We start from the raw sequence: 23,212 nt of genomic DNA on the forward strand, positions 1-23,212 counted from the left end.
CTTTCACGGACAACAAATACAACTCGTTTCGCAACAACAACATAACATTCAACAACAACAACAACAACAACAGCCTTCGGAACAGCAACAAAATTCTCAACAACAACAAACGTCTTGAGACTAGGCCTTAATTAAAAAATATACCTATCGCTTCGTTTTGTTTTCGAGTTTCGACCGACGTTCTTTGAATCAATACAACTTTCGACTCAATTAATTGTTTTTTAAATCAACAGTTTTATTTTTAATATTAGGCGTTAACATTTGGACGGGAAAAAAAGATGTCTATTTTTCCTTGGAAAAGTTTTATCGTAATTTAAAAATGCTGCTAAAAAAATTATGAAAAAATGTGCCTATAGTATTTTTTTCACAAGATGAAAAGTATTGGTACTATTCTTAGGGCCTCGTTGTTGAAATATAATAATTGGAAAAAAAGGAACCTTTTACGACAAAGTTGGATATTTTGAAAACTAAACTACGGTTGGTGATTTTATATTTAAACTTGGATCACTGCGAAACTACTTATGGATGGGCCAGTTGGTGCGCGAAAAGTTTTTGGCGACGAGAAAAATGGTTGGCTATGTTGTTAGTTGCAAAAGTTTGAAGATGAAAAAATACGACAAACAAACGAAATTTAAACTGGGGAGGAATTAAAAAAATGAAATGCAAAAAACCAAAACATCGTACGTACTATAGCTAAAAAAAATTAACGAAAACTTTTTCTCAAATTTTACTTTTTTTTTTTTTTGACTTAATAATTATAAGAAAAAAGACATATACTAAATATACCAGGCCACACTAAAATTTTTTGAGAAGAATAAGAAATTTAAAATGAAATAAAGAAAACGGCTTGAATTATATTTTGTAAGAAAGAAAAAATAAATAAATAAATAAACTAAAATATAAATTTAGAAAATATAGGGAAAATAAACCACAAAGACTACGACGGTATAAAATACTATACCAACATTTAAAACTACAAACTACAGATGAAGAAATACAACAAGGGAATTAACTACATTGGCAGTTTTTGGTCTCTTCTAAATACTAAGTACTGTTTTATATTATTTTAAAATTAAAACGAACCCCTTTTTTATTTTATTAAATAATTATATCTAATTCAGTAAAATCAATTCTTAAAACTTCTTCTCTGATTTGTATATATATAAAAATGCCTTGTCGATGTTTATAAACTTGAAGGTAGAAAAAAACAAATAGGCATTACACTTTCTTTCTTTATTTCTTTCTCTTCCCTTTAAATTAAATTTAATTTCTTTCATTAATAATTAATTAAATAAATAATTATTATTCCCCCCCCCCCAATTTAAAATAAAAAAGGCCAAAGTTTCTATTTCACAGGATTTTGTAAATAAAATTTACAATTGCATTGCATTGCATTAATAATGTACAGGCAACCATAGTTTATTATTATAAAACGCTTAATTTTTTTTTTTGTTTTCTTTAATTAGTATGGGGGTGAAGGTACTATTTTTTTTAATTAATATTTAGGTGTTAATTCAATTCCATTTTTTGGAAATAAAGAAATAAATTCATTTCTTTTATTCATTGGAATAAAAATTTATATTTTGATAATTTAGGGTATATAAGACATTTTTTTTTTTTTTAGGATTATTATAATAATTTTTTTTGGACCTTATAAGAAAAAATTATCACCAAATCCATGTTAATATCATGTGCCATTTCTCGTAAATATTTTGTTTATTAGTGATTTTTTATTATTATTATTATTATTATTATAATTATAATTAATTTCAAAAATCATTCCCCCTTTTCTCCCCCCAGACACGGTGATGAATATAATTAATTAATTAATTTTAATCGCATTAAAGTAATTAGTAAGCTAAAAAAAGGTTTAAATTAATTTCAAATAGAAATTGGCCTTTTTTTAATAAATTATCGGTAATTTTTTTTTTTTTTTTTTTTTTCGTAGAAAACAATATTCCAATTTTTTTTCTTAATGTTATATATTATAATTTTTTTAAATATTGGGATTGTTTAAAATTTGAAATCCGGTGGATTAGTTCAAACTAAAAAACAAACACCATGTTTTTTATACGCCTTTTTTCTTTTGTTTTTTTCGTAAATTACAATGAATTAAATATGAAATAGTTTTGTCTATAAAATAAACAAAAACAAAAAACAAAGGGACTCCACTATATTAAAATTAAACTGAATAAAAAATAAAATAAAACTGTAAAACTATACATAAAAACAAAATAAATGACAGAAAACTGTTCTGAGATACAAAACAATTTTGCATCGAAAAATTTACGACAAAATATAATTATGCGGATAATTTTATAATATACCGTTGTCGTATTATAATTGAATGCTTTTAATTATCAAAATTAAAGGGCTACTGAAACGCATCAATAATTGCAGTGGATAGAGACCTCTACTAGAGCTGCAAAAGGAATAACACCGCATCAAAGTCATAGGTGGTAAAAAAGTTCCAGTTTCTTAACAGGTTATCTTCCCTTTACCATCAATTTCGCTCTAAAGAGCCCTTTTCAAAAGTCAGGGGGTAAAGTAATTGGGTGTTTGACCACCTTGTTTGCTTAAGATAGAACCCTGATTGGTATTTGGATGACAAAGATGCTAGATATGGCTTCATACAAAAGGGACTTAGGTGTATGGGCTGGTCAAGCAAATAACACTTTCGTCCCCTCATCTTTTGAAAAGCGTAGTTCTATTCAACTTCTAAAAATAGTGGTAGTAAATTCCCTAAATTAAAACCCTTTCCCTGATAAAAATCCGGTACCAGTCGTGGTGGTTCATTTTCTTTTCGTAGCTACTGTGACTGTGTGCAACGCTTATGGATACCAGGAATTGCCTGACCCTCCCTATCTATTGTGAATTCTCCATTTTCACGGCCCTTTTGTCAACTTGTCGTGAAAGAGCGGCCTGGCCATTGAAGGATGTGTCAAACTATGCAGCATCAAAGTTCAGAGTTTCAACACACCCACTTTCCTCCCGTGGCCATTGAAAATAGACCAAAATTCCCCGTAACACGCTGGTGACGTCAATCTTACTTGGAAACACTTTCGACACCTGAAGACATTCGCTTATCTGGCTTATCTAGTGACAGGTAAAATTGACTAAAGATTTAGTGCCCATCCCAATCTCCCAGATGTATTTGCGATACGGCACTTCAAATCTCTCCGAGGGGCTCAACACTCTTTTGAGTACCACGACGAATCTCTAAGTGAAATACTAAGGTTGAGATAGAAATGAAACAAGAAGGTATTAAAATGGGGGATGAAATTTGTGTCAGCGATGGAGAGACATCTATGGGGTATATTAGGTCGTATTTAACATGAATCTAGCCAATAGGAGGGAAAAACCTACCCATAATGCACTAGACACCCTGTAAAAAACCGTTCCGGACTACAAAGGATTTGATTTTTAGGCGTATTTGGGGTATACAGCCAAAATTAGATGTTACCAGAAGTATATAATACTTCTCTTCGAGAGAAGTGTACCACAAAGCGGGGTAAGTGTAACGTCATTCTTCCCAACATCGGAACATTTAGAGCAAGGTTACTAATCCGAATCACATACACGATAAATAGTTCCCTCATCATTACTCTATTAGCGTTTAAATATTTGGCAAGACGCGCTCGTGCATTTCTGTCCCACGTCATGACGAGGTTTGTGGGATGATTGCTGGGGATTTAATGCCAAACAATTATAAAATTCACCTTACGGTGCGATGCCCGTTTGTAGTTTGATAAGCGGGAAAGCAAAATAAAAGGGGTGAGCCTGGGAAGAATGACGTTACAAAACTAAAGCATTAAGAGGATACAGAGTGTCATCCTTCTTCTATTATCCCCTTCTGATGTTACTAGGTCTTTTAAAACACTAAAGCATTGAATTAGGCCATTTTTAGGACTATGAGGGAATGGTACGTGAATAAAACTTTACCTTCCACCTCGCTTTAGGTTTTTTGTGTTATGGGAGAGCCCGTAGACGAGAGTTTATCAGCCCCATACCCCCTTTTTTTAAGAGTGACCCCATGGAACGAGTGACCAACCTCTCGTTATCTCTAACCCCATAATGGTAAAACCAGGGTAAACCTTGGGTCCAGGAGGACTTTGGATGTTGGTACTGTACAAAAGCTTGGAACTGCTTCGGATAACGAAGGGGCGTCTCGCGAATCTATCACGGGGACTGTAGTTTCAAGGACACACGCTAGGAGGAGGAGAAAGAGAAAAAATAAACCAGCATGCTTCGCAGCAGCGTTGCTTAGTCCCAGCAGTTTCCATCCGTTTCAGTACTCCCTTCGTATAGAGGAGTCTGTGTGCTCTTCCAAAGCATTGATTTTTCTCCTCCAAAGACATCCTCGTTTTCCTCCTTCCTCCTGGTAGTGATTTCAAAATAAGGAACAATACGAATTTCGTCGTAATTTAGTTTTTAATCAATCGAGCTACGGTTACGTCCGTTGTTGATTCAGTTTTAGCTTTTAAGTTGACATTAATTCTTCAACTGTGCCATGTCAACTACAATTACCACCCAACCTGGTGTGGGGTTCGCAGGACCGGGTTATCCCGGTGGTAAATATGATTTTTACTTCATTTCTTTTGAGGGAGATGTTTGTGTGTCTTGTTTAAGTTGATTTCAAAGTGGGGTGTTGTTTACGCAATTAGGAAAGTTAATTTTATTTAATTGTAAGTAATATTCCCAAAGGAAAGTTTAAAATTTTCAATGTAAGACCATGAAAATTGTAAATGCTGGGGTCTTAATGAAATTTCGAAGCCGAGCGTTTTGAATTTTTGATGCCGAGACGGTATTTTACCGGAATAAAATGAAATAAAATTTTGAGGGAAAAAAAACCACACCTTCTACTTGAAGATAGGCGGGCTTTAGGTGGTCCTACACGTGGGGAAATTGGATGGGATATTGGTTTACCAAAAGTTGCATGATATGAACCAACCCCTTTTCGCCCGGTCTGGATATCCTTTCACCTCATTCATATCCATATTTATTATTTAGTTAAATTAATTATCCTATCATTTAAGTTAATTAATCTTAATTACAACGCATGAGCGTGAACTTTGACATTTTGTAGAATCAACCCTGCTGATATTTATAGCTTGGTTAAAAGCAGTTTCTTAGCTAATAGCCCGTAGCCTTTTTTGCTAAGACGTCCCAAGTTTATTATTATTGCAATCCTCCTTCAAAAAAGGTTTCCCAGCAAGAACCCTAGACTTAGAATACCTCATAAAACCCAAGGTTACGTTTATAAAAGAGATACTTCGTGCGCCTTGTAAAGGAAAGTAAGTTTCTTTGGCCAGCTTTATGAAAAAAAAATTTATTCGAATGTGTCAAATGAGAAAGACTTGATATAATAGAAATTACATCGCTAGAGAACTTAGGAACAGTAGATTCAAAACTGGTTCTCTTTGAAGAGTGTAAACCAGCACGCATCACCACCCAAAGTTAAGTGTGTACCATCCATACAATGTACCGGTACCTCAACACCCAAAGTATCGTAGGCTACATAAGGGATATAGATTAAAACATGCCATCCATGGGTAACGAGAAACATTTTGGTTTAGCTGTTGAAAAATCTCAAGCAAATTTTTGACAGGCGGGTTTGGGTTATGTGCCACACTCGAGGGATGGGACATAAGTCAGATAAGATAATATTAAAGGTCAAAGGTTATGGAAGTATTAGTTAATTTGAAAGAAAGTTATTCAAAGAAACTCGTGGGAATTTCGGTTAAACATTTATCTAGACCAATATCTCATGGAATCGGGTTATGAATTGAAAACCCAGATTCAATAATCGAAATAGTTCACACTGTCCTTCGCCTTTTCTATGGTGCAATATATCACTAAGCCTAACTTAACACGTGTGTTGACTCGTCACGATATTACAGATAGGGTAGTGGCAGACGTGTACTAAGTCCCACGTTTCGGTACAACCCAACTGCCATTATTATTGCCTGGAAATTATGCCATATACGAGATATAAAATAAATTGGAATTTCCCAACGTTACAACGTACTTCTTAGTACCGCTGCACTATATCCTAAAATTTTAAGCCTATATAATTTATTTCCAATGTTTTGTAATAACGAAGTTTTATCATTTATGTACGATACCGGATAAGGAACGTTGGCTATTTCCGCCCCTAAGTTGACTATTTCTTGCATTTTGATAATAGACGCCATTTTCACGTAACCTCGCTAAGATAACAAAACTGTTCAAACAAAGAAAAAGGTTTTTATCTACCAAATTTAATCCTGGAAAGTAGAAGCCCTATAGCTTGGGATTCTCTTGTTGTAATCAGGGAAAAGTAGGCCTACCAATGTCTTATCTTCAAAATTTTACCTTCAATCGAGGATCCATACAACCAATGGGAATGAATCATTGTATCTAGGCGGATTTTATGTATGACGAACTTATAGGTCTCGACAAGAAGTGATATCTAGTTTATTGGGGGTAAGGAATAAATTCGCCACATTTCCAGCTTTATCTCCAGTCCAAACGTAGGTCCGGAGTTAATCCCCGCCGCCTCTAAATTACAACCAGCATCTCATTGGTTCATTCCAATTGGCTGTATGCATTCTCGATTCATTTTATTGAGTGTTGTTAAACCGTATCTTAAAATTAGAAATGTCAGAATAATTTTAGTTGTAATATCTAATTGTTTTTGTTGAACTCTTACGAAATGATAAAATATTTTTTCCTTTTAAATTTAAGGTAATGTCGCACCACCTATGGTACCCGTTAACTGTCCGCCTGGATTGGAATACTTGACAGCGGTTGATCAGTTACTGGTCAAACAGAAAGTTGAGGTTCTCGAAATGTTAATTGGTTTCGAGACGGCTAATAAATACGCCATTATGAATAGGTGAACATTATTAACATTTCTTCCTATGTTTGACCTTCTGACCTTGGATGTTTGGCCTATGACCTTGACACCCATAATATCTGATTTTCAAGAAACCCTTTGTAGGAACTTGAACATAATTACACATGATACTTAGGCCTAAATTAGTTTCACGCGCATAAAAGTCGCACGTTTAAAAAAAAACACAAATTTATTATAGCATGGGGCAGAAAGTGTACTACGCTGCAGAAGGTATGTTTTATTCGCAGCTATGTTAGGTCTAGTTCTGCCCTACCTGTCCCTACAACTATCTGATCATATAGATTCCGATTGCTGCACAAGAAACTGTTGTGGACCCGTCCGATGCTTTGATATGAAAATCCTTGATAACGGTGGCAATGAAGTCATGCACTTTTATCGCCCATATCGTTGTCAATGCTGTTGGTGCTGTTGTTTCAGACAGGTACCTAACTTTGTTTGGCCTTCTGACCTATATGTCATCGACATCCGTAACCTCTGGTTTTCAAGGAACCCAAACCTACTTAACCCTTGACCTTTGTAGGAACTCGAGATATCTGCGCCACCAGGCAATGTCATTGGTTCTGTCCATCAAGACATGAGTTTTTGCAAACCCTACTTCACAGTTAGAAACGCGGCCGGCGAAGATATTTTTAAAATCATTGGGCCTTGTATTCAGTGCAGATGTTGTGCTGATGTAGTTTTTAAGGTTGGTGGTAGATGATGATGGAATCCAGGAATAGGTTTATTTGTATCTGTATTTTAAACAAAATGAGGTTTTGGGTTTTAGGTTTATGGTAGAGATGGAGTGACGGAGATTGGATCGATTAGAAAGCAATGGACTGGTTTGTTGAAAGAGGCTTTTACTGACGCGGACCACTTTGGTATTACTTTTCCACTTGACCTAGACGTTTCCATGAAAGCCACTTTGATGGGGGCCTTATTTTTAATAGTATGGACACCTTTAATCGCTTTACTATTGCTCTTAACCCTAAAATTAGGCTTAACTACACTTAGCTGTCTTTGAGCTTCCGAAGTATTAAAAGAAAATTAGGCTTAGGTCGTAAGAGTATCAATAGAGTTAAGCCTAATTTTAGGGCTAAAGAAACTCGATACACGTGCGCGGAATAATGGTTAACACACTCTTTTAATTTCCAAAGGACTTTATGTTCTTTGAAACAAGTCAAGAAGGAATACTTGGAGGTGTCTTGGGTGCCCTCTCGTAATTTTAAAATTGAACCAAATGAAAAGGATATTACAGGTGCCTAAAAAAAGACTAGTTTTCCGTATTATTATTATATTTTTGAAGTCTGGGGCCAAAATTTAAAAGCCCTTTTATACGTTTTAACGAAATTGTTCCCCGAAACTTTAATCTTGTATAACTATAATTTTTCGTACATGTAAATTTATAATTTTATATTTGTATCGTGTAAAGAAAAAATAAAAATGTTTTAACGTGAAATTGTCATCACATCATGCCATACAAAAAAAGGTTACCCTCCAACAAAGCAGTTGAGTTTACTCATAATCCCCTTGAATATGTTTACATTTTACTAAGGGCGTTTAGCGACTGTTCGGCAATAATTTGTTTTCTTTTTTGAGTTCTACCAATATTCATATAAGGAAGTCGCGTGCGTGCATTTAAACCACGCCCATTTATGTTATTGGCGTTGTTCTGTCACAGTACAAAGTAATTTTGAAATGTTGACTATAAACTTAACCGAACCATTTTCAGAATTTGATAACGCCTAAAATCGTTAGATGTAGTGGAGCTGGGGCATAGATTCAAGGCAGTATAGACCATTTCGAAAAAAACATACAGCGGGAGGCTAGCCAACTCGCGGTGCTTCTTGGTAAGAGCGCATTGTGTGTTCGTTTTTCTGCGTGTAATATATGAAATGGTCTATGATTCGTTATAAAACTAATGGGAAAACTTTAGAAATAAAAGCTTCCACCCAATATCGATTTTCGTAAACCGGTAAACAATGCCGTGCTGCATCGCGTTTTTCAACTTTATAATAACGATTCGATACCAGCAACGGTGAGAAGAACTGTTGCGGTTTACAACGCGTGCTTGTGTTTTTCGTCTGACAGTGAAGAAGTTGACAAGCTAGCGAATGTTCATTTGGTAAACAGACACCATTAGCTAACGTAATAAAAATCAGAACGCTAACATAAATGACGCGGAAAGCTTTAGGGAAATCTTGTGTTCAGATTTTATTTGTAACATAGCTTAGTGTAGACATTGTTAAAGCGTACACTGTGATATGAGTATCGTAACGGTTCAACCTCGTGTTAGACCATCGCCCATGGTTGGCAGTAAGTATTTGAGTGACGACTTTGAATTGAGTCTACAAAATGGAATCAGTTACGACGTCAAAATCGAACCAAAATTGAAACATTTTGTTTCGGTCGATTTTGGCCTACTTTTTTACACATTTTGTCGGTCTCTGAATGGTCTCAATCCAAATACGTTTTTATTAAGACTTGTGCAGTGGAACTGGTGGGTATTTACCCTCGATTCCCAAAGGATCCAACTGGAATGCCGCGGACGAGATTCAAAGTTGTCCTCCTGGTTTGGAATACTTAATCGAGTTGGATCAGTTACTCGTTAAGCAAAATGTCGAAATGATGGAAGCCTTGACTGGTTTTGAAAGTAACAACAAGTACATTATCTCCAGCAAGTCCGGGAATAGGGTCTACTTTGCCGTCGAGGGTAATTAAACAACCTTCAACATTAACACTGTATTAAATTGATGACTTTTCGCCGAATTCAGAAACTGATTGGTGTACTAGAGCCTGCTGTGGTCCGGGTAGACCATTTGATATTAAGATCCTAGACTATCAGGGAACTGAAGTCATTCACCTTAATAGACCCATGGCGTGTCCGTGTTACTGCTTGCCATGGTGGCCGCAAGTACGTATACTTAACACGACGACTTTAACCCTTTTATCTCGTTACCAATTACAGCTTCTTTTTCTACACGCAGAAATTGGAAGTCAGTGCCCCACCGGGAACCGTCATAGGTCGCGTAGTTCAAGCTGGTACCTTTTGCGAACCGGCCAATTTTGAAGTGCAAGATTACGATGGCAAAAAGCAATTTACCATAAAAGGACCTTGTTGTCATTGTAGCTTTTTCCAGGATACTGAATATCAAGTAAGTTAGTTGACACCTGTTGATCTTGAAAGATGACACACCACGATAAAAGTCTACGATAAGTCCTAAATTTTCCCTAAAGGTTTTATGTCGTAACGGCATAAATGAACACGGGACAATTCGCAAACAATGGGCGGGGTTTTTTAAAGAAGCCCTAACTGACGCTGATAATTTTGGCATAACGTTTCCCGAAGACATAGGTAATTAAGAATTTTGTTCTCAATTCGTATAACTTCACTTCTCCAAATGTGAAACTCCTTATACAATCCGCACAGACATAACCATGAAAGCCACGCTAATTGGTGCTCTGTTCTTAATTGTAAGTTGTAATCCTTATCATAATGTATTTTCCTTTAACACTAAAACACTTTATCTTTATCCGTACCAGGACTTTATGTTCTTCGAAAGAGTTAACAATCACTTATAAAAGAACTGAGAGAAATGAGAAGAAGAAAAAACTTTCCTATACACTTATTGTAAACCTTTTGTAGTTTAGACTGTATATCGTATAGTACATATATATATATTTGTTAAGTCTTGTACAACTTTCTTTACATAATAAAAGTCTTCTATTTCTCAATATTTAAATTCTTGATTATTGTTATCACAACCTATGCATATAAAACATCCTAATGATTTGAAACCTTGAGGAGGAGTGACCATTCAACACGCAATGACGCGAAACAAGAAGACATTATCGCGTGACGACTACAAACAGTTTTATCAGAGGTTTTATGGATCCGGGGTAGGGTCTTATGGAAATCGATGTAAAACGAACGCTTGTTTTTCCAAGTTGATATACTAAGCCTGAAGGCTTGAAAGAAATATGCAGATATCGTAAAAGAATGGTAAAATAACGACGTGTTAGGTCGCTCCTGTTGCTTCTAAATACTTTGGCACGCGTATTGACTACCACTGGTTGGTTAAATTTATTAGGTAACGCCTGATAACCTTTGAAAGTCATGACTTGAAGGCGGGATTTAAGGGTTGCCCTAATTCCAAAGACACGCGTTATGAAATGTGTAGGAAACAATGTTGGTAAAGGCGGGGAAGTGACTTTCTAGGGAGCTAACAGTTCTGACCCTGAAACGTCACACCCTTCTATCTCTTACTGGAGTTTCATCCCCCTAACGGTTGGAAACAGTATTCTAAGCGCAAAAATGCCAACCAGAGAGGGGCTGCGTGACGTCAAACTATCTCTACCCCCTAGCCAGTTGTTGGCTCCCTATTGGTTATATTACAGCAAGCATGCCAGATGTATGTATGTACAGCTTCCGCAATATTGGTTCAATTTCGCTAGATATGCAAGTAGTTTTAACCAATGATAGTTAAAGGGAAAAGCTCTCACCCCATTGCGTTTAAGTAGATTACCAGTGAAACTAAGCGTGCCAGGAAAGTTAAAGGGAATTTCGTTTTAGTAAATGAGGTCATGAATAAAATACTTAATAAGTGAAGGGTTTTCTGTCCCTGAGGAAGCGGACTTTTACGTAGCGGTACCTACGTTCGTTTCCGACTCTGCAAAGTACGTGGGAAATGGTCGAAGGTACTTAGTTACCGACCGACACGTTTCTAGTTCGTGGCGTGCTCGCGCAACGGTTAAATCAGTAGGTTTTCGGGCTCGGGGAACCGTGTGAGGAATTACTAATGGTCTGCTCTTCAACCTAATTTGCTGTCAGTTTCATTATTTAAAATTCAAAATGGAGTCGTTTTTAAGTCCTGTTTCGGAAGACGGTCATTTATCTGGATAGGAAAGCATGTATAACAGTGTGGAACCGGTGGTTACGGGACAACCAGTTGCTTTGAACGCGTATCCGCCGCAAGACAATCAATATCCCACCGGTATGTACGGCAACGCGTCTACGTTAAATGTCAAGGGTCAGTTACGATTTAATGAGGACTGATTCTCGCAGACCGGAAAAACCAATTTGATTAAAGTTAATTTTCTCGCGCAATTTAGGGCCTAATAATAATCACCACGTCAGTTGGGTTGGACAACACGTCGCTTCCGGCGTTTTCCCGCCCGCTGTACAGTATTTGTCAAATGTTGATCAGTTGTTAGTCAAGCAACAAATCGAGATACTCGAGGTTCTATCTGGATATGACGCTGCTAATAAATACGTTATTACCAATAAGTAATTTTAATCGGTTTAATTTTATCGATAATATTGGAGCGCATGTCATTCAAAGTCGATGTCATTTTGAACGCCATTGTGCAACGTGCACTTTGCTCTTCAATATTCATTAATTATAATTAAAATTATTTCATCAGTACAATAACTTTTCCAAATTCTAGCTTGGGTCAAAAGGTGTTTTACGCGGTTGAAGGTAAGGATTTGCTATTTATTGTCACTGCCCTTCAAATTTGCACCGGTTTTACTTTGGTTTTCAGAGTTGGACTGCCGACCTAGTATGTGTTGCGGTAGCGCCAGGTCTTTCGAGATGAAAATACTAGACAATTTTGGTCTGGAAGTTATGCACATACATAGACCATTCAAGTGTCCATGTTGCTTTGGATGTAGTTGCTGCCTTCAGGTTTGCATTATAATAACGAACACTTAAGCCTAATAAAGTACTTGTTCATGGTTATAATTAGGAAGTAGAAGTGAGCAGTCCACCCGGGACAATTATTGGTAAAGTTCTGCAAAGAGGGGGTTGTTGTAACGCGGGACATTTTACCATCCTTGACAAGGACATGGAACCGGTTCTCTTGATCAAAGGATCTTGCTGTCATTGCGAGTGTTGCTCGGACATTGACTTTCAAGTAGGTGTAATTGTATAAAATAGTTCTAACGCGTTGATTCATGTTTGTTGCGTGTTAGATCTTATGCAAAAACGGCATAAACGAAGTTGGTAAGATCACCAAACAATGGGGTGGTTTCGCGCAAGAAATGGTGACAAATGCTGATAATTTTGGATTAACCTTTCCAGTTGACATTGGTACGTGTTCAATCGTTATTATCCAATATTTATAACCCTAAATGTTTTCAAATTATCTCCTTATAGATGTAAGCCAAAAAGCTACCCTATTAGGGGCTTTGTTTCTTATTGTAAGTTTCAACGTGGTTTGTAAATAAGAAAGGCTGTACTTACAGGTGATGTTATGTTGTTTCAGGATTTCATATTTTTCGAACAACAAAAGAAACGACGTTAGGTCTCTAACAACTACTAAATATCATCTGTAATTTAAAACATTCCCTCTATCAAACTTTTAAAAAGTTAACTCCTTCAATCAGCACTTTTTAAATCCCCCAAAACAAACCATGCCGAACTTAATACCTTGAATGTCCCGCCATTTATAATAAAAATTTTAAAACCTGTTGCTGTGTTGCCGCTTTTTTAAAATATATTCCAGTATGTAAAGGAAATAACTCATAGTAAAACTGAAGTGAACTGAGCCATAAGAGCGTCTGCTACGCCGGCTACGGCCGATTTCGTAATTATTTTCAAGGTTTCAAAATGGCTTCGTCCTGTGTCCTGTCTTAGTGTTAATCATTGTAATTAACTTTTACCATGTATTTCAGAGAAATATAAGTATGGAAAGTTCGGATTTCTTACCCCTTAACATCCCGGAAACGCGAAGGGTAAGCTAAATGATGTGTCATTCGTTAAAATTACATTTAAGGGTGTTTTAGGCAAGGCTTAACGCGACATGCTTTAAAGGAAAATCATGTGCACTGAGCACATGATCGTGGTTTTTAAATTATATTTCAATATTTTCTTATTATTTTTGTAGGTTGATTGGACGACATTGAAGAGCAAGATCGTATCGAACGAGTAAGTTTCATATATTTTATAATATTTAGTGAAAAACATTTGCTAATGTCTAAAACCATTATCTTAATTTGCAGTTTAGTTCTAAAGAAATTTCATGAAAAAGAAACTGATATCCTTTTAATTAATTAGTTTTAAATTAAAAAGAATTAGTTTGTGTATTATATTATTCTAGCCTTAACTTAAATACACAGTGTAACCAGTTAAAGCTTTTAAAAAGAAGACTAGAAACTGATTGTACAACATATGAAAGAGAATTAAAACAAGTTCTTGAAGAATTATTACCAGCAAAAAAGGTAAATTAAATTGTTTTTATTTTATAATTAATTTTTAAAATACGTGAATATCCTAATTAAGGCGTTAGAAGAATATAAAACGCGTAATAATGACCAAGACAATCGAATTAAAGAGTTGGAAGATGAACTTAAAGCAACAACGGTAATTACCGAACAATTTAAAGAGTTAGCTAAAAATAAAGAGGCTGAAACTGAAGAATATAAAGGCCTTCTATCTCTTAAATCTGATATGTAAGTTAATATTTAGTTAATTTTATTACTATATTTTAACGAGTAATGTGTTTTATTTAGAAAGAAAAAAGGGAAACAATTGGATAGATCAAAATGTAAGTACAAAAAATATTTCCACCGATGTTCATGACATTTATTTTTAAACTATTAGTTTTTGTTCGTCATCGGGCTCTGCAATAGCTAATTGATGATGCGCGTACATTCTCCTTCTAGTATAAAGCGCAAAAGGTATGCAAGCTATCAATTGCACCCCGCAAATTGCCCCTGTTATAATTAAATGCAAAGCGTAATCGGGTTTTTTATAAATTCTAACCAAAGTTATCTTTTTCTTTTCACAACATTTATCTGGTAATAAAATAAGGCATAAATAAGCCCCTGCGTTAAATTCCGTTGCGTTTTTAAACGATACAATTTCATTTTCCGTCCCACTGTACTTTGGCATTAATTTATCGGGAATTGGGTAATAAGAATCAAAATTTTCATTATCTTCATTAAGATTAAGATTAAGATTTACGGTCCAAAATATTTTGCTGCCATCAGGTAGTGTTACGTTTTTAGTTTCGTCATTTCTTAGAGCACATTCAAGTTGGTAGTCGGTGTTTTCAAGAGTTGTGATATGTTTTGGTTCAATTATTGCTGAAAAATTTGCCCATATTAAATCACAAGTTTCTTTTACGCAATCGGAAGGTTTTGAAGTTGTTGTTTCAGTTGTTTTACTGCTTGAAATAGAGCTTGGTTTAAAAGTACTGCTTGGTTTAGTTTGGGTTGAAGTTGAAGTTGCAGTTGTTGTTGTTGTTGTTGTTGTTGTGATTTCTTCAAATTTTGTTGATGTGGTAGAACTTAAAAGGAAAAGTTCAGGTTACATAACGTTATACCTTAATTAAAAGAACGGCCACCCTTTTTCTAAATATATAAGGAATTAAATATTTAAAATGAAAATGAATTATCTCTTATTACAAATGATAATTAGCATTTAATTAGGCTTAAAAACTATCAAGGACTACTGTACCATCCGCCATTGGTTTAGTGGCGTCTGCTACCCAGAACCCCTTACCTCTCTTAGCCTGTGAGGATTCAACCAATCCCATAGGGATAAGGCCGGGGTTCTGGCTAGCAGACGCCATTGGTTTAGTGGCGTCTGCTACCCAGAACCCCTTACCTCTCTTAGCCTGTGATGATTCAACCAATCCCATAAGGATAAGGGGTTCTGGCTAGCAGACACCACTAAAGCAATGGCGGATAGCGAGGCAGTAGTCCTTGATAGTTTTTAAGCCTAATTAAAAGCTAATTATCATTTGTAATGAAAGATAATTTATTTTTTGTTTTATAATATTTTTCCTTTTATATTCAGAAGAATGCCGTTCTGTTAACAGGGTTCATACAAACCTGGAAAAATCAGGGAAATAAATAATTGACAAAAACGTCAGGGAAAACTTAGGGAAATTTAGAATTTTTAGTAAAATTCAGGGAAATTTGCGTCAATCAGGGGCTGAGTAATTAAGTAAAATGTTCGTGAACATACCCTCCAACCCTCCATAGGATTAACATTACACTAAACTTTGGGGGCTCATAACTATGGTTACATTAGAGATACGGGGATGTCCTTTGAGTATGTAATAGTCCTATTTGCCCCCACCCCTCCTTCGTTAACATTACCTCCATATATGGGAAAAACCTGGTAATATCAGGGAAGTATATGGGGAAAAACCTGGAAATCTCAGGGAAGTATATGAGGAAAAACCTGGAAATCTCAGAGAAGTATATGGGGGAAAACCTGGAAATCTCAGGGAAGTATGTGGGGGAAAACCTGGAACTGGAAATCTCAGGGAAATTTGTTTTGTCCAAAAGTTGTATGAACCCTGTTTAAGGTATAATCAGTTATGTTACCTGAACTTTTCCTTTAATGTTGTGGTTGAAAATTCGGGTGAAGATGAAGGAGAAGGAGAAGGAGGAGGTTGGGAACTAATAATGTCAATGTGATCGTTATTTTCATTGTCATTGTCATTCTCAAAGTGTAAGTCATTATCCGCGTTGTAGAAACTTTCTTTTACATATCCCTTCAAATTTTTCCGTGGTTTAATAGCTATGTTGTTTGAATAATCACCGCTACCTTCGTAAATATCGGATTTACTGACTTTTTCATTGCTGCGCTTTTGAATTACTCTTAAATTGTTGCTCTTGATAATACGCTCAGCTTCCTGATCAAAAAAATTGCTCAAATCGCGATTTTGTTCTCGTAAAATTCCGTCATAACACTTTGTTACAACAATTAATATAAAAATAACGGAGAAATGAACAAAACGCTTCATTTCTTTTGTTAAAAATTAAAATAGGTGAAATATTTATTGTTTAGTCGATCTTAAAAACTGTGTAATTAAAAGAGAAAACACTGCACTGTTTCATTCAATTACGATATGTAATCCCAGTTAGTTATGTGGAATCGAAATATAAAAATTGAGGGATCGTGTCCCGTTATCAGGGGGTGTTATCTTATCTTTAAGAACACTATAAAAATAAAGTGGTGACTGATTTTGATGTAAGGCAGCAGAAGTGAGATGAGACTAGAAGTGAAGGGCTCTAGCATTGGTAGTAGATCCTAGCACTAGTGAACAAATTTGAGGATTTTACGCCGCTTCAATCGCGCCTACACTACAGAGAAAAAAGTTGGTCGAGTTCCAAAAACATTTCCTACCCCCTTCCCCTCAACCTAAAACGGCCGAACACGGTCGTGGTTCCTTGAATCTAGTTCGGCCGTCTACCACCGCGAGCGTCTCACGTTTTGGAAGGGAAATTCTGAAACCGCCACCAGAGGGCCAACCGTTCGTGTGTTATCAAGAATATTCACTTTCGCCGAGTGAAGAATTTGGTTAGCTCAGTACTTCTAGTCTCATCTCACTTCTGAAGGCAGTAGACTTGAAAAATAACATAAAGTTTTTTTTTTGGTTTTTTTTCTGTTTTGTCCTGAATTTCAGCGCAAAATACTAAATTAATGACTGAGCTTAAAGCTGCTCAACGTAAATTATCAAATTTGAAAAAATCATATACTTCGTGTTTGGTAAAATATTATTATATATTCTTTTAGCATTTTGGAAATAACTTTAAGGCTAATTTTTAAAATAACTTTTAGAAAGTTTTAGTCCAAATTGAAGATAAAGTTGGAATAACTGGTATATTAATTAATTAAAACGATTACGATTATAATTGCTTAATTAGAATACACATATATTATAATATTATTGTTAGGTAAACTTAGCAAAGCGGAGACACGACAGATTAATACATACAGAAAAATCCTGAGTTACTCTAAACCTCACGATGCAATTGAAACTGAATTAAATTGTAAGCTCGCTCTTCAAGCTTAAGCTTAAGCTTAATTTAATTTCAAACTTTAAATGAAGCGCTATAAGAATTAAGTTTCTTTTAGTACTACAAAGTGACAATGAAGATGATAATGATAATGATAACGATAACGATGACGCGTCCAAATTGGAAAAACTTTTACAAGGAGATACGTCATCCCGTGTAGATGAACTTTTATTGTCATCTGATGATGAGAAAACAGAGAAAAATATAATTACTACGCAACCCGTTAAGGATAAACCTTTACATAAATCGCCTATTAAAATATCCCCCATAAAACGAAAAGAAACGATGATGGCGAAAAAACAAAGTAGTCCATGTTTGGATCATCATTCTTATTCTTTGTTATCATTGTCCCCTGCTAAACGCCGGAAAGTTATGTCTAGTCCCATGAAGAAAATGGAGCAACAACCGGCCATGATTAGTCCCAATTCTTCACCTACTATCATTAAGTATCCTTCCCCTCCACCAGTTATTTTGGACAATGGTATCTGCGATTCCGTTACAGTTGGAAATACGTCACACAATGACAATGATGATAATAACACTGAACATGTTTTGAATCTTGTGCCGATTGATTCAGTTCAAGATGGAATTAGTTCGGATAAAAATGATTTGATGGTCACATCGGGGGGAGATGATGATGATGTCCTATTCGCAGTTGATCCCAATGTACCTAATATTGATGTTCAGATGAACTTTAGTGTCGCTTCATTGAAAGTTTTGGCTCAGTGTAAATTAGATGAAGTCAGAGTGTTCAGTGATGAAATTAAGGAGAAAGTTCAAGTTGAAGATGATAAAATTGAGGAAGTTCAAGTTGAAACTCAAGAACTTGTTAATGATCTTCGTGAAGACAAGTGTGATGAACTTCAAATTGATCTTCATGAAGACGAGCGTGATGAACTTCCAATTGATCTTCATGAAGATGAGCGTGATGAACTTCCAATTGATCTTCATGAAGACGAGTGTGATGAACTTCCAATTGATCTTCATGAAGACAAGCGTGATAAGCTTCATGAAGACGAATGTGGTGACTTGAAAAATGGATGTGACAAAGTAGATGGTGACAATCAGTTGAATCTCTGTGAAACTCAAATTGAGCTTCAAAATATTGGGAACAAGGTTGACAAAGACAATTGTGAAAGACAAGACAAAGTTGATGGCAATGATAAATCGGATGAAAATAGTTTGCGCAGAGATGTTGAAGTCAGTGAAGTCGTTAAGTATTTGATCACAACTGCGTGTTCTAATGCGCAAGAACACTACGAATTGGATGTTAATTACGTCAAAGCGTCATCGTCGACGTCTGTAGAAACTGGTAACCATCAACTTTCTAGTCAAAATGAGAAAGGACAACAGTTGAATGTTTCCGAATCAACTGATTCAGTTTTTATTGAAGAGTCAGTAACTGTCAATAAGGTGAACAAATCAGATGACGAAATTAAAACTACTTTACGAAGAGTTAGACGAATGACAAATAGACTTAGTTTGAGTTCGATTTTTGAGAGACCATTATCACCTTTACCACCTTCTCCCTCATTATCTCCAACCGAATCGTTCTTTGACAGTATGATGACGGAAGAAAATGTAATTAACGATCAATTAAACATCGTTTCTCCAAATGAGATTAATGAACTCTTTGGATCTGATTCCGATAATGATGATGAGGAGATGACTTCGGTACCACCAAGACCATTTCAGCACCAAGAATCTGAAGGATTTGACTCGGAACTACTTTCAAATACAACTGTTTTGGACGAATTAAGGCCTCTTCCCAATTCAGGACCAGTTGTAGAGAGAGTGAAGAGAAGTACAGATACAAACAATTCAACCAAGGACAAACCTTCAACTTTAAATACTTTACCATCAACATCAAATCAAAGACAATTACAATTACAACAAACTCAACACTGTTCCAAAGACTCAGATTCGCGTTACACTAATCATAGTTCTCAGAATGAGGACCAATTAGATTGTATTCCTTCTTCTTCAAATCCTGGTAACCCGTCTCAAACATCAGGATTTAACTCAAAATTAAAAGCAAACTTCAGTCATAACTCTGATACTGGAAACTACAGTATTAGTATTCGATTACCAGATACGAATAAAGCGATAAAAAATCTTCATTTTGAGATTGATACAATTTCAAACGAGTTTACGTTAAATTTTGGACCCGGAAGTCATCAACCACTAAGTAGTCCACCTAAAAATGTATCTGAAACAAAACGAAAAAGGGTTGCGTCACCACCGTTTAAAGATTCTTGCTATGACAGTACCTTTGATTCGTCATCTTCCAAACACGCTACGTTAAATTCAACACCGTTTAGCGTCCGCGGTTCATCAAGATCGGATAAAAAGGGAAGTGACGAACCTACCAGTGACGACCAAGAAGTTTCTCATGGAAATAAAACAGGAAAAGAATCTAAGAAAGGCGGTAAATCGTCATTACTTAAAAGTAGCACGGTACCCAAGAACCCTCCAAAGTTTCTGCCCTGCAATAATAACTTCATAAATCCGCGAAAACCCGTGGACAAGCCAAGTGGCTTCAAATCATCTCAACTACGAGGAAAAACACATGCAATATCTCCATTAACTAGGACATTTGTAAAGGCAAGGAGTGTTTCAACGGACAGTACTAGTACTGTTACTTCAAATCCTACAAATCAAATTGAAGAACCATCTTTCGTTCATCCAAATACCTTACGCCATGACGACATCGTTTCTGAACCAAGAAATTTGACCAGACCTCAATCAAAGCTTGTTAAGTCATCCACCACTTTATTGGAACCAGAAATACCCATTTCACAAGTACCCACATTGGTTAATAAACGAATTAGCCACCTCAATTCTAGCAAAAATGCTAATGCGACACCAATGTTGATGACCAAAAAAGTCGGTACAATCATTCCACAGACAAAAGTAACAACACTGAAGCGAAAACTGAACTCAGAGCCAAGTTCAGTTCCCAATTCCAAGAAACAATGTTTAAGGGAAGAACTAAATGACGAAATGAAATTAACCGGACAATTTTGGAACATTTTTCAAACACCTTTGGTTAAATGTAAATACGTTGAAGACATTTTGAATGACTTAAAGCGAGTTGACAAAATTGAGGATGAGGACACGAAAGAAAAGACCGTGCAAGGAGTTTTAAATAAATTTAAAAATCCAGCCATCATTACTTCGAGTTGGTCACTAATATCGGCTATAATCTTTTCATCGATAAATTTAAGATTAAACCCTTTCACTGGATGTCACAAAGCGGTATTCCCAACTGGTTACGAGAATAGTTTAGTGGCCATATTGTTCCATTTACAACAGAAGATTGACACGTTTAAGAATTTGATAAACGAATTCAAGGAATGTTCAAATTCTTATTTATTCAAGGCTCATAACAAATACATTAATGGTCTCGGAGAAATCACTCGAATTTTAACATTAATTTGTCGTCAAGATGAAGATATACATTTTCCAAGGATGTTATGTTTTAATATGTTAAAAGATCGGCCAAGTATCGCTGTTTTCATTACGGGAAATGTGGCTATCTCTTGGCCCCAAGTTCTGACTCCCGTCGAGGAAACTGACTTAACTATGACAACTTTTATGAAAATTATTATGACGCAATGGAACAGTCAAAGCGGGAAAATGAAGAGGAAAGCGGGAATGGCCATTATGAGTTGTTTTAAAGTAAATAAGGAGAATCAATGCGATGTCACGGGGATTATGAAAGATTTGGTTCATGTATATGCAGAACCTAATGGTAATTTCGATTTCTGATACCATAAGCTCATAAGATATGTTCCTCCATAAGTTTGTGAGAGATTGTCACGAAGTGAATAGCATTACAAAGTCATACTTATGGAAGGAACTTATCTTATAAGATTATGGTGGTGGTGGTGCCGATTAATTTTAATTTAATTTTTTAGCAACTGATGATGAGTTGGCAGGAGCCAATTTGGGTTTGGAGCTATTGGCGTCTTATAAAAAGTGGGATTGGACTATTAGATATTTAGTTAAAAGACAGTTATTACCGATTTTGGAACAATCTGATGTGAGAGTGAAGAGTCTAACTTATTTAGTTCAGCTTCTTGGTGAGTTTAAAATAAATTTAATTTTATTGGTTAATTACTTTTTTAATTACATTAATTAATTTTTAATTGTATTATTTACTTTTTTATTGTATTATTTTTTAAATTATATTAATTAATTTTTAATTGTATTATTTACTTTTTTATTGTATTATTATTTGAACTTATTTCTCAATTATATAAATTATTATTTTTTATTATATTAATTATTCTGTTTAATTATATTAATTATTCTGTTTAATTATATTAATTATTCTGTTTAATTATATTAATTATTCTGTTTAATTATATTAATTATTTTTTATTATATTAATTATTCTGTTTAGTTATATTAATTATTTTTTATTATATTAATTATTCTGTTTAATTATATTATTTTTTTATTATATTAATTATTCTGTTTAATTATATTAATTAATTTTTATTATATTAATTATTCTGTTTAATTATATTATTTTTTATTATATTAATTATTCTGTTTAATTATATTATTTTTTATTATATTAATTATTCTGTTTAATTATATTAATTAATTTTTATTATATTAATTATTCTGTTTAATTATATTAATTATTTTTTATTATATTAATTATTCTGTTTAATTATATTATTTTTTATTATATTACTTATTATGTTTAATTATGTTAATTATTCTGTTTAATTATATTAATTATTCTGTTTAATTATATTAATTATTCTGTTTAATTATATTAATTATTCTGTTTAATTATATTAATTATTCTGTTTAATTATATCATTTATTTTTAGGACTGCTAATTAAGAATAACAATCCAAAAAACGGAGAACTTTTTGGTGTAATTAAGGCCTTATTCAAAATCTTATCAGAGGAAAAAGGTAAGTTATATTTAATTTAATTTAATTTAATTAAATATGAATTTATAATTTAAGCATGATGTGGAGAAACAATTTTTTCTATAATTTATTCTAGTTGGAGGAGATCTCCGTGACGCCACTCTCTTTACCCTTTTACATCTACACAATTATTTAGATAAAGGTCAAACTCAAAATTTAAAGCAATTTATTGCAAATAATCGTCAAACTTTAAGTCCCAAATTTTTAATTAATAAAATTTCCAGCCTTTAAATAATAAATATAAACCAAAGTTGTAAATTTGTTATCAACTTTTAATTATCATCTTAATTTTTTTTTCTTTTGAATAATAGAATATATGAATGTTATTTTTGTGTGATAAAACTGCACCAAAGTAAAAAAAAAAGTTTCATCTTAAGTGAAACCTCGTGTTTTAATTGTAATCTAATGTTAATTAATCAAAAATGTTGATTATTTTGCTTGGAAATAGCGAAAAAACAAAAATTTATCGAACTTGTAAATAGGCTTAACAATAAAGAAAATGTGCCAAAAATTCAAAAATACGAGCACGAGGGTTTCCAGCTTTTATGAATGGAACCGTAT

General features: G+C 34.5%; 5 protein-coding genes across 6 annotated transcripts; 4 read left to right on the forward strand and 1 right to left on the reverse strand.

The window, feature by feature from the left end:
• The first annotated feature begins 4,256 nt into the window (after positions 1-4,256).
• On the forward strand, positions 4,257-8,336 carry LOC149677161 (phospholipid scramblase 2-like). The gene is made up of 7 exons (XM_089838176.1): positions 4,257-4,571; positions 6,727-6,877; positions 7,077-7,108; positions 7,180-7,319; positions 7,419-7,583; positions 7,665-7,826; positions 8,035-8,336. The coding sequence occupies exons 1-7, from the start codon at positions 4,511-4,513 to the stop codon at positions 8,098-8,100; spliced, it is 777 nt and encodes a 258-aa protein (XP_089694302.1). The 5' UTR covers positions 4,257-4,510; the 3' UTR covers positions 8,101-8,336.
• A 150-nt stretch (positions 8,337-8,486) lies between these two features.
• Positions 8,487-10,614, forward strand: LOC149677162 (phospholipid scramblase 1-like). 2 transcript variants are annotated; one of them, XM_089838174.1, is made up of 7 exons: positions 8,487-9,193; positions 9,360-9,590; positions 9,652-9,791; positions 9,865-10,032; positions 10,115-10,232; positions 10,308-10,351; positions 10,421-10,614. In XM_089838174.1, the coding sequence occupies exons 1-7, from the start codon at positions 9,142-9,144 to the stop codon at positions 10,457-10,459; spliced, it is 792 nt and encodes a 263-aa protein (XP_089694300.1). In that variant the 5' UTR covers positions 8,487-9,141; the 3' UTR covers positions 10,460-10,614. The 2 variants fall into 2 exon arrangements, with proteins under 2 accessions (XP_089694300.1, XP_089694301.1); XM_089838175.1 differs by having other exon boundaries at positions 9,405-9,590.
• A 913-nt stretch (positions 10,615-11,527) lies between these two features.
• LOC149677163 (phospholipid scramblase 1-like) lies at positions 11,528-13,314 on the forward strand. Its single transcript, XM_089838595.1, has 7 exons — positions 11,528-12,164; positions 12,326-12,357; positions 12,422-12,564; positions 12,626-12,793; positions 12,852-12,969; positions 13,036-13,079; positions 13,145-13,314. Exons 3-7 carry the CDS (start codon positions 12,442-12,444, stop codon positions 13,181-13,183), a joined length of 492 nt encoding a protein of 163 aa, XP_089694721.1. The 5' UTR covers positions 11,528-12,164; positions 12,326-12,357; positions 12,422-12,441; the 3' UTR covers positions 13,184-13,314.
• Positions 13,315-13,463: 149 nt separating this feature from the next.
• LOC149677164 (uncharacterized) lies at positions 13,464-23,175 on the forward strand. The gene is made up of 13 exons (XM_089838180.1): positions 13,464-13,613; positions 13,766-13,806; positions 13,881-13,915; positions 13,996-14,099; positions 14,161-14,330; positions 14,391-14,425; positions 17,303-17,385; positions 17,458-17,497; positions 17,574-17,669; positions 17,755-21,450; positions 21,617-21,781; positions 22,547-22,633; positions 22,728-23,175. Exons 1-13 carry the CDS (start codon positions 13,566-13,568, stop codon positions 22,880-22,882), a joined length of 4,755 nt encoding a protein of 1,584 aa, XP_089694306.1. The 5' UTR covers positions 13,464-13,565; the 3' UTR covers positions 22,883-23,175.
• LOC149677165 (uncharacterized) lies at positions 14,364-17,060 on the reverse strand. The gene is made up of 2 exons (XM_089838191.1): positions 16,218-17,060; positions 14,364-15,169 (listed from the first exon to the last, which is right to left on the reverse strand). Exons 1-2 carry the CDS (start codon positions 16,637-16,639, stop codon positions 14,470-14,472), a joined length of 1,122 nt encoding a protein of 373 aa, XP_089694317.1. The 5' UTR covers positions 16,640-17,060; the 3' UTR covers positions 14,364-14,469.
• Positions 23,176-23,212: the final 37 nt, after the last annotated feature.

This window comes from Phalangium opilio, unplaced genomic scaffold (assembly GCF_054372755.1).
Source record: "Phalangium opilio isolate 3A_F unplaced genomic scaffold, DU_Popi_V2 ptg000045l_1, whole genome shotgun sequence".
In the NCBI taxonomy this organism is placed as follows: Eukaryota; Metazoa; Arthropoda; class Arachnida; order Opiliones; family Phalangiidae; genus Phalangium; species Phalangium opilio.

What these genes read in the sequence shown, in the direction of transcription:
- LOC149677161 (XM_089838176.1), top strand. Translation starts at nt 4,511, where the DNA reads ATGTCAACTACAATTACCACCCAACCTGGTGTGGGGTTCGCAGGACCG. An exon ending in AGTGTACTACGCTGCAGAAG is followed by an intron (nt 7,109 to 7,179) that starts GTATGTTTTATT and finishes CTGATCATATAG; the next exon opens with ATTCCGATTGCTGCACAAGA. An exon ending in GGTGCTGTTGTTTCAGACAG is followed by an intron (nt 7,320 to 7,418) that starts GTACCTAACTTT and finishes TGACCTTTGTAG; the next exon opens with GAACTCGAGATATCTGCGCC.
- LOC149677162 (XM_089838174.1), top strand. Translation starts at nt 9,142, where the DNA reads ATGAGTATCGTAACGGTTCAACCTCGTGTTAGACCATCGCCCATGGTT. An exon ending in ACCATCGCCCATGGTTGGCA is followed by an intron (nt 9,194 to 9,359) that starts GTAAGTATTTGA and finishes GTTTTTATTAAG; the next exon opens with ACTTGTGCAGTGGAACTGGT. An exon ending in GGTCTACTTTGCCGTCGAGG is followed by an intron (nt 9,591 to 9,651) that starts GTAATTAAACAA and finishes CGCCGAATTCAG; the next exon opens with AAACTGATTGGTGTACTAGA.
- LOC149677163 (XM_089838595.1), top strand. Translation starts at nt 12,442, where the DNA reads ATGTGTTGCGGTAGCGCCAGGTCTTTCGAGATGAAAATACTAGACAAT. An exon ending in GCTCGGACATTGACTTTCAA is followed by an intron (nt 12,794 to 12,851) that starts GTAGGTGTAATT and finishes GTTGCGTGTTAG; the next exon opens with ATCTTATGCAAAAACGGCAT. An exon ending in TAGGGGCTTTGTTTCTTATT is followed by an intron (nt 13,080 to 13,144) that starts GTAAGTTTCAAC and finishes ATGTTGTTTCAG; the next exon opens with GATTTCATATTTTTCGAACA.
- LOC149677164 (XM_089838180.1), top strand. Translation starts at nt 13,566, where the DNA reads ATGGAAAGTTCGGATTTCTTACCCCTTAACATCCCGGAAACGCGAAGG. An exon ending in AGCAAGATCGTATCGAACGA is followed by an intron (nt 13,807 to 13,880) that starts GTAAGTTTCATA and finishes CTTAATTTGCAG; the next exon opens with TTTAGTTCTAAAGAAATTTC. An exon ending in AATTGAAACTGAATTAAATT is followed by an intron (nt 17,670 to 17,754) that starts GTAAGCTCGCTC and finishes AGTTTCTTTTAG; the next exon opens with TACTACAAAGTGACAATGAA.
- LOC149677165 (XM_089838191.1), bottom strand. Translation starts at nt 16,639, where the DNA reads ATGAAGCGTTTTGTTCATTTCTCCGTTATTTTTATATTAATTGTTGTA. An exon ending in ACATTAAAGGAAAAGTTCAG is followed by an intron (nt 15,170 to 16,217) that starts GTAACATAACTG and finishes TTTCCTTTTAAG; the next exon opens with TTCTACCACATCAACAAAAT.